General features: G+C 36.8%; 1 protein-coding gene across 1 annotated transcript; it reads left to right on the forward strand.

Moving 5' to 3' along the window:
- Positions 1-1,839: 1,839 nt before the first annotated feature.
- LOC137399206 (serine/arginine-rich splicing factor 6-like) lies at positions 1,840-10,126 on the forward strand. Its single transcript, XM_068085214.1, has 7 exons — positions 1,840-1,967; positions 2,276-2,535; positions 2,646-2,715; positions 3,410-3,483; positions 5,343-5,465; positions 8,146-8,310; positions 9,909-10,126. The coding sequence occupies exons 1-7, from the start codon at positions 1,845-1,847 to the stop codon at positions 9,958-9,960; spliced, it is 867 nt and encodes a 288-aa protein (XP_067941315.1). The 5' UTR covers positions 1,840-1,844; the 3' UTR covers positions 9,961-10,126.
- Positions 10,127-10,331: the final 205 nt, after the last annotated feature.

Raw genomic sequence — 10,331 nt, forward strand, 5'->3', positions numbered from 1 at the left:
TCATTCATACTGAAATTTTCTCTATTATGTTGTAATGGTATTATTCATAAATATGATAAAGAAAGAAGTGAAAATAAAACAATCATGTATAAAATAAAAATACATGTAGATTACAAATTAAATGTCGCGCTACCATTTCTACTTACCTAGTACATCTACCAGGTATATAAGGAAACAAAAATTAGATTTAGTGTTCTTATCTGAGACCAAGTCACAACAATTACCTACCAATGCATTCTCCAACATAAACCACATTATCAGATCTAATAGAGATAGCTATAAACAGATAGGTGTAGCTATTGTTTCAAGGAGGCACATTCAAATCATCAACTACCCTGATCTCGAGTCTACTACTGCAGACATGATTGTCTGGTGCTCGGCGGCAAACAATACTTTGTATTCTCTGCTTATTCTCTACCAAATAACACATCCAAATTAGATGAAATCACAAACACTCATGCGAATTGAACATGGTAAAGTATATGCATGTGAATATCAAGCCTGCTACTATTAGGAGACCTGAGGCATGGAGAGACCACTGTCACAATACAACAAGTGAAAGACTGCTGGATTTTACCAGGAATGCTGGGTTTGATACAGTCTATCATCAAAATGAGCCCACCTTCCTCTGTGACAATAACTCCAGTTACATAGACTCAAACAGCATATTAGGATTGGTTCAAAACTGATGCACAGAACTGTTGAATTTGTTGAACTATTTACAGGTGCCCCACAGAGGGTGGGGCACCTGTAAATATGGCACCTGCATAGCACAAAACACACCTGACCACCAAGGCTGACACCTGGCCATCAAGTGTCTTCAACATTTTGTAATACCTTGATGCTCTTTATCACACTTTTCTAGATGCTCAGCTCGCATTAGTTCAAGTGTATAAAATCTGGAGTTGTATGATAAAAGTCCGTTATAGACACTAAGACAGTCCCTGGCAGCAACAAGCTTAAGACTCGGTAGTTAAGGTTTAGTGTCATGTGCGGCATGTTAGATTTCTATTGGTCACGCATTCACCAGAAAAAAGATGTCAAGTAAGAGGACTTTGCGGCCTGGTTATCTCGTATATATAGCCTTTACATCATGCGACGACCTGATCCTAATCCGGGGTCTGGCGAGTTCCGCGTAGCTTCGGAGTCTATAATATGCCCTATAATATATACTATCACAGACAATTAGGGTTAAGGAGTAACTCATACATTACTCACATTATTGCTCAATCAGTAAACACTTTGTTCATATTTCTATACTCTCTAAAACATGATCTATTCTATTATATTTTATGCTACTGTGGTTCATGGTTACAACAACCTGTAATATCAATAATAATCAACAATAAATTTGTTGGTTGTGACTACATTATCTATGCTGTTAATATCACCCTTGTATCTTGCATGAAAATAAATACTTTTTTTCTTATTCAAATCAATATAGCGTTCATCATCATCATCAACCAAACCAGATCATAAAGATTGCTCATAATAATAATGCATAGAAAACAAATTTGATTCATGGAGTTGTCTTTCCAATACATATTCTGCTCCTAAAAATAATCGATTTGGTAACCATCTTTACGAAGTAAACAATGGCTGCAATTGAATCGTACGTATATAACAAATGCGCATGCGTTCACGATCAACCATTTTGTCTTTAGCAGCGCAGCTCGCGATCGAAATCTAATTTCCCCCGTTTTTGTTAATGTAAGGACGATCGGTAATTCCTGTTTTTGCTTATATTAGCATATACACCTAAACATTTTTTGGCTCAATTTGGTTTATTGTAGTTTTCATTTTTTCTGTTGTTTTGTTTTTGGACAACTTTACGTTTTTGTAGAATGTCGGCCCGAGTATACATCGGTAGACTCTCACACAGAGCTCGAGACAGAGACGTGGAGAAATTGTTCAAAACCTATGGCAGGATAAGAGAAATAGTTTTAAAAAATGGATATGGATTTGTGGTGGGTATCGGCTGCTTCGGCAGACATTTGACTACTTGTTACATGTCAAGAATGAGCATTGGCATTATTATGCAGATTACACAGATTTATTAGTTGCGAAACTGTTTTATTGATAATATTAATTTTTCTGGCGTTTTTTTGCAAAAGCAGCTCGTTAAATGTTGCTATTCTTAATTGCAAATTATATGGATTGTCAGTATAGGCTGTATTTTGACAGAGGGTGTCCATGTGCAATAATTATTTTAACTCATACTTTATGTAAAATTTAAAAGTTGATACAATTGGCATTACTTTGATTGATGTTTTAGGAATTTGAGGAGTATAGAGATGCAGATGATGCGGTCTATGAACTGAATGGCACAGATTTATCTGGTGAACGTATCATAGTAGAGCATGCTAAAGGAGGCTCATCCCGTGACCGGGAAAGGGATCGTGGTTATGGCGGAAGAGGTTATGATAGAGGCTATGACAGAGGGTATGACAGAGGCTATGGTGGTGGCGGCGGTGGTGGTTACCGAGGTAGCAGAAGCACTCGTGGTCGGGATGGTGTACCAGTGTGGTTGGATAAGTAAGTATATCGCAGTTTGTCACACTAATGAAGTTTGATATAACAAATATTACAACTAAGGTCATACTGCTATCAAGTCATTAATAAATGGAGTATTGTTGTTTTCTTAGGTATGGACCGCCAACAAGAACAGACTATAGAGTAATCATAGAGAATTTATCTTCCAAGACAAGTTGGCAGGTATGGGTTGTGAAATTCTTATGTAGGTTTTTTCATATGCATGTAGATATCAATTATGTGGGGTGGTCAGATAGCTAGCATTGGTTAGCTTGGCTAGCATTATGCTTACACATATCCTACTAAATTGACACTTTTTATTCATAGCTCACGTGATGTCGTGAGATGTCATGAGACGAGGTCATGTCTCGAGGGCAGATGTGAGATGACCGATGTCAGTCAGACGTATAGGTTGGCCCTCTGATGTGCTCTGAGTGCGCATAGACTGTTCCCCAGATGGGCCTAGTCCGACTTCTCTTGTGTTCCAATGAGACGGGTTCTTGAGGCTTCCTGCCATTGATGGGCCGGTTTCCTGGCGATGTTTCTTTACCTCGCCACACTCGGCAATGCGTTGCATCATAGCCAGTGACTAGGCGACTTGCAGTGATGTTCTTACCCCTCTGGTCTACCCGATGGTTTTATGTCTCAAGTGCTACAGCAGTGGTAAAATATAGTCAGTAATATAGTGCTGGCAGTGTAGACCATTAAACCGGGATATAGGAGGAACGTGCAGCATCAGGCAGAATGTGGTAAAGAGAGGTGCGACTCGCATGAGTTGTGTACAGATCTAGTTTCATAGTCTTTCATTAGCCTGTATAAGTGTTTGTAACAATTTTCTCCTACGCAAAAATCTAGAGATACATTTCTCGTATTGCAGGATCTAAAAGATTATATGAGACAGGCTGGTGAGGTGACTTATGCCGATGCCCACAGGCCTTACAAAGGAGAAGGGTGTGTAACAATATAATGCTGTGATGCAGCAATACTATAATAGTGGTATTCTAAACTGGCTGCGCTATTGTTTTAGAGTTTGGCATGGATATTTATTTTTAATAGCATTTAATAAAGATTGTTAAAGATTGGCGATGATGGGTGAAATTTGTCCCCATGTCAACTATGTACAAGATTGCACTTCTATGCTGCTTTGAGTATACAGTAGATTCCCCTGCGATGTAAACCTTTCATAATTTTTTTACACTAAATTCCACATAGTGTAAAAAAATTATGCAAAGTTTTTGCATCTTATTTCGTAAGAAATTCCACATAATGTGACGCATCGAGTCGGTGTAAGTTTTCCAATTCGATTTGAAGACCGAGACTCTCATAGTTAGCCTTAAAGTATTGTTTTTTGCCAGACATTGGAGAGAAACCGACGTATAAGGGTATCTATTATATACATTTTTTTAAAACCTTTTTAGACTTACAGTGGACGCCGCTCAATGTGATCACTTTTGTCGACACCAAATATAACAATAACCGATTGAGAACATTAATCAAAACGATGGGAATTGCCGTTTTATCATTCAGTAGATGTCGCAAAAATAAACTCAACTAAAATTAATGAAATTATGTATTTAATAAACAATAAAACTTTTAACATACAATACTTTACGAAATCATGCAGCTTTGTCTGCTTCATGTCCTTTCATAGCAAATCATTTATAAAGGACTCACTCAACTGCAGTTCAAATTCAGAAAATTTGTTTTGCACTCCCAACTTGTAATATGCGAAGAGCTTCCTGTATTTTCTTATTTGTCGGAATGTGCACTGCTGGTTGATCTTCCTCTACTTCATCGTCAGTGCCTACTTTATTATCCCCGGTCTGCGTAATAGCAGATGTCGGCCTCCGTTTACTTTGCAGTCACTTGGAGGTTATTGTCCCCTGTCATCCACTCCTAGAAGTCGGTTTGCATTGTGTCACTTGGTTTTTAGCTACATTGTCCTCTATTGTAACGGCTCGTGTATTTTATTCATTCAGCCGGAAAACCGTTATGACGGCTTGCCCGCATTCTTCCACCCAAAACTTTATGGATTGCAGAGTTGACAAATTCTCCCAAAACTTTGCCACAATAAATTTTGGAAATTAGGCTATCATTTAGCCACAACAAAATAAAGCAGTTAGTTTCTTTTTACTCAGAATTAACAAGATAATATCGCGGTTTCTAATTTTTTTCATTGTGTGGACAAAATAACCGATGTACTGATTACAGTAAGCGGTATATTTGTAATGCATATTGTACGTTAGGGCGCTGATCAGGAGTTCCGATAATATTAACTGATTGATAACAATATCCTTGATTACATTTAGCAGCTTCCACCGTATATTATTTTTTCTTTGCAGCATAGACCTTGCTATGGAGAGAAAAAAATGCGAAAACATTGATTTAAATGGACATTGAGGGTGTGCGCTCCCCATAACTTAACATAAAATTACCATAATCATTGACCCTAAACCTTGTGTAACTGATAAGAAAAAAGGGTAAAGTTGTCAATACAAGCCAATAATACCACTGTAAAGGGCCAAAGGGATGAGTTTGGGAGGATCTGGGAGCAGATAAGGATATTTACATGTGTTTTACACGAGTTCATGTTCATCATAAACTCCCTATAACACATGTTCTCGGAACGAATTATTTGCGTTGTGGGGTGTCCATTTTACTAACTTTCATCTGATGATTTATTAGAACCAAAATACATTATGAGCTTTCATATTAGTGTTTCAAATTGTGCCATTTTAATGCTTTGGCCAGCATGTTTTGAAAATATTGTAATCCTTGTTTGCATTAAGATTTATATATGGTGCTTACAGAGTTGTCGAATTTGCTACCTACTCCGATATGAAGACTGCTATAGACAAGCTTGATGACACGGAGTTGGGAGGCAGAAGGATCAGAGTTGATGAGGATAAGCCTAGGAGTGGCCGTAAAAGAAGGTTGGTGTAATTGTCTCGATTGGTGTTTGTCGTAGCTAAATGTACATGGACATTATTGTCGATTACAAGAGAATTAATGCTTCAAACGATCTGAAATTGACGATTGTACATAAAGGACTCTGCTTAACAGCCTGGCCTTAACAGGGTGGTTCACCTGATAGTGGCCCAATAGGACCTTTAAAGGTGTGGTTGCATCAAATTTGAGTTAATTTAAAAGAAAGTATTTTTTTGTCTGTTGGTTTGTTGTGCTAGGCGATCTCATTGTCAAGATCTTTGAAGATTAAAATCGAACAAAAATGATCGGGGTAAAAACGCTCAGGCCAAAACAACATACCCAGACTTACCCAAAATGATGTAACGCGTGATACAACCTGTCTCTCTCTATCTCTCGTTTTCACATTGGCTAATGCGATAAAAGTCCAGTCCTACGCGGCTCTATTGACATATATTTTATTTTGTGTTTGCTCATATTAGCTAGAATAAAATTTTAAATCCAGCTACGGATACATTATTATGAATGTTTCAAATGCCTCAAATAAGGGAAATTGAAAACTTGTCATATTATCTTCCTCTAAATGCTGTGTAAACATTTGAGTACTGACTACCAATTCTAGCAGTCCGCAGTAATTAGGTCATCGAGTTATCTTATTTCATCACGGCCTTTGTATCTGCTAAGTTCTCAGTTGCTACACGCACACCGAAAACTAGCTACTAAAAAACTAGGCACGCTCGCCATCTTTGGAAATGATATGTTCGAATATATGCCGAAACCAACTGCATCCCAAAAAGTCATGTATAGTCTACGTTATCTTGTCATTATTAGTATCAATTTGTAAAAAATTTTACTGGTTCATTCGATTAGTTAATTCAAATACAAAACAAATGGTTTTATGAGTTGACCTAAATAGTGAACGCAAAACAATGTCAAGTTGGTTGAAATCAATTAACCCGCCGATTCTGGTAAAGGATTAATAAAACTATTCTTGCACCTGGTTGGCGGTTTGTGGACTCAACTGTTCTCACTTAGTAGGGTGGAGCATAAAATTTTTTGAATTTAATATTTGGCCCGTTAGAATTAAGTCGAGCTATTCAAAACCATCTGTCAGTACTGTTCTGATTACACTTCATAAATCCATCTATCAGAGAAGATTTCAGCACAGATGATAACAGAGCTATAGTGTATTCAATATGTTCTGCAAATCATCTTTTGCATTATCTTCAACAATATTATTTTATTATATCATTTCTTACAAGCAAAAAAATTTCATCTCTGTTGAGTGTCCAACTTTTTGAGTAGATAGCGCTTTGAGTGAATGATCTTACCGTGTCATTGCTTTTTTAAAACCATATCATTTTACTTTTGTTATTGGCTTCTAGTGTACTTCAGCTGTTCAAGTATCTCTAAAACCGAAATTGATTTGATGCACTCGCTCACTGTTTCCATGCTTTGAGGATATAATTTTACACGCAGGTTTTCAACCAATCAAAGTAAATCATGTCTACCAAATTTAATGAATTGTAGTGATTATCAGTTAATGCTGAAACTGCGGTAAATTGTTCAACTAATAAATTGTTGACCATGTTTTACCTTGTTTGTTTATATATTTGACTAGTTCGCCCCTGTATCTTTTTGATAATCTTTTTTGTAACGTTCTTTTCTAATTCAATAAAACATTTTAGTGGTCATCGGCTCGTATAAATCATCATAACTTTTGAACTGCACGGTCTATAAAAATCTTTTGGTACCGAATTAATCATCATAAATTTTTGCATTAGCTGATGCCATGGAAAATACCACTGATTCGTTGCAGAATGAGAAGAACGTATTTTCAGCTTTTTTTGAAAAGACCATGAGCATGTCCGAGTCAGACGATATATCACTATTACAGTTTACGGCATTATTATTAGTGATAAAATCTATACTATGCCTGCCTTTTAGTAGTATTAGTGTTCAATAACAATCACCCGAAGCCCATAGATTTAAAATTAGTGGAAATTTGTACACTAACAATAAATTGCGATAAAAAATAAATATTTTGCAAAGCAAACCTACGCTCAGGATGGGTTGTTGAACTATTTTTTATTGACAACACATGCAGATCATTGTTTCCTTTTAATTAAGTACAGTTATGATAATTTGGTGGTGTAGGAATTTGAGTGCTGGACTGTAAATCGTAGTACCCGAGTTTAATTTCCGCGTGAGACAATTTTATTGGTAACTCTCTTGATGTGGCTTCGGAAAGACAGCCCTACTCTTATTATAGTAAAAATTTGGTTGCTTATTGCTATTCATTTAAATTCTCAACAGCTCTACGGAGGTTATATTCAAGCCTACTTGTCATGTTTTACATTTTAGTTACAAATAGAAATTGTTGGATTTTATAATAAACTGATATGACCAACCAAACTAGAAACTATAAAATAAGGCCATGAGCGCAAATTCGCAAACTAGATGTAATTTTTTTGGTTGGCATGCCTGAATATGATCATTTCCATGCTGAAGACCCACCCCTTTGCAGACTTGTCCAAATAATAAACATTGTGGAAACATTTCTTTTGAAAGGTGGAATCTGTCTTATGTGGCGCTGTTTTTTATATTGGCAGACCAATCATAAAAAATATGGGAAATGGTGTATTTGTTGGCAGCTATCAGTTAGCATTATTTCACTTGCATTTATAGTGGCAGTCGGTCAAGATCAAGGTCTCGCAGTCGTTCACGAAGCAAGCGCAGTCGTTCGCTCAGCAGGAGTCGTAGTAGGAGCAGAAGCAAGAGCAGAAGCAAGAGTAGAAGCAAGAGCAGGAGTAAGAGCAAGTCACCCCGACGAAGTGCTTCCAGGTCAAGGAGGTGAGAATGGGCAGACCATGTGTATTCTTCTGACCATTACAAGAGCCTAAACAATGTGCTGTACTACTCACTTGAAATAGTTGTGGTAAAAACAAAGGAAAATGACCATCTTTGCTATCAATGTTAGCTTTTGATAGATATGTCAAGTTGTGGAACTGGTTTCATGCCTAAATTTGACTGATTATTTAATTTGTCAGCATTAAAATCGTTGTTTTAATATTTTCTGGTATTGGCAATGTTTTTTGGAATGATTTTGCAAACAAAGCCTTCCATTATCTTGATTCCAACATAGCTGGTGTCATATATGATTCGCCTTGAAACTACAATGACATCAGGGCTTCGTACAAACAACTATTTGTATATGGACAAAGATATTCTCATTTATAACTAACTATGAGTAATAAGTCGTTTTCACTGTTAATGTATAATATTCTTTAATTGATTTAAATTATTGTTTAAATTGTTGTAATTAATTGTCGATCCGTATTAGGTAATAAATATGCGGGTTATACTTCAACAATTGTAACAGACAATTCAGCAGTGACATGGCTTTCACTCGACTCAGACCAATTCTCATTAGAGATTTACCATAAAACCTCTATTTGGACGCCTCGGCACTCTATTTTTCAACCCTTCATTCATAGTGGTGGTCAAATAGCGGTGGCGATCAAATCGAGATGGCGTTGTATTTTTCAAATAGCTCCTCTTTATTTTGAGAAGCTAAATTTAATCCTTTTATGGGTGAAGCGACTTTTGCTTACATTGTGCACTCTTCTTTGAGCAGAGCGACATTAACTCTTTTGGGTGCCATAACTCTGCTCTAATTCCCCTCCAACTTGTCGTTGATCTGTAAATAAATATGCATTGGGAAGCTGAGAAATTGCAAGCAATAGATATCAACTGGTAGAGGGTCATTATTAGTATGATTTTGAAGACACTTTTTTACTAATTACTTAATATAATGGGGTTAGTAAAGCTCAATAAATGTCAAAATGGCTGTCAATTGGAGGAGGCATTCAATTAAAGGGTGGCGCTCTATTTTTCAACCCTTCTCTTATAGTGGCGGTCAAATAGAGGTGGCGGTCAAATAGAGGTGGCGGTCAAATAGAGGTGGCGGTCAAATAGAGGTGGCGGTCAAATAGAGGTGGCGGTCAATTAGAGGTGGTGTTCAATTAGAGGTGGTGTTCAATTAGAGGTGTTACAGTATTTGTGTCGGTGTGTGTAGTAACAGAAAATATCTACACCATACATCGCCTTTTGTTGGTGTGTAGCCAGGCTTTTTGGGTCTGATAGGTTATAGTTATGAGGCTCTTCGTAAAGGAATTTGTACCAACCTAGTACTTTCTGTGCTGAATGTTTTCATCTCATGTTTGTCATGATGACTTTCCACACTAGTTGGAAATTGTTACTGGTTTGAGTATAAAAATATGTAGTGTGTATTACTCGATTAATTATTTAACCTGAGAAAACTCCAATGGCCTCTTTTGTCATCAGTTTTGTTCATGTTGGCCACTGACTTAGTTGCTAAAAATGTTGGTCAGGTGATTGTTCATATTAAACTCTTAGAAAGTTCTTCATACCTGTTTATGTCTTTGTAGTGGGAGTAGAGGAAGTCGTGGTAAAAACAGTCGAAGTCGCAGTCGCTCATAAGCCGTCATGAGAACGTTCATTGAGACTTTTATGCACTGCTTGTTCCTATGTACATATTGCTCCTCAACTACGATCAATGGAATGTCTATGACATTTTTATTAACATTATTTTGTCTTATTAATCCTCATTGTATGATTCCTTGTAAATAAACTGCTTGTTAATTCACTTTTATAAGATATTGTTGCTCATTTGTTGATCAGCTTTAGAAACTTTTGATGACAACACTGTTACTTGTATCAAATTATTACCACCATACTAGAATATGTATTGTAATGGTATAGTTACATGTAGTTATGCAAAGTTATTTTTACACTCTCCATTCATGCAGAGCTGACCTCTCTCAGTTAGGAGTGTTGATCGCCCAAGGTTG

The sequence above is a fragment of the Watersipora subatra genome, chromosome 7 (genome assembly GCF_963576615.1).
Source record: "Watersipora subatra chromosome 7, tzWatSuba1.1, whole genome shotgun sequence".
NCBI lineage: Eukaryota > Metazoa > Bryozoa > Gymnolaemata > Cheilostomatida > Watersiporidae > Watersipora > Watersipora subatra.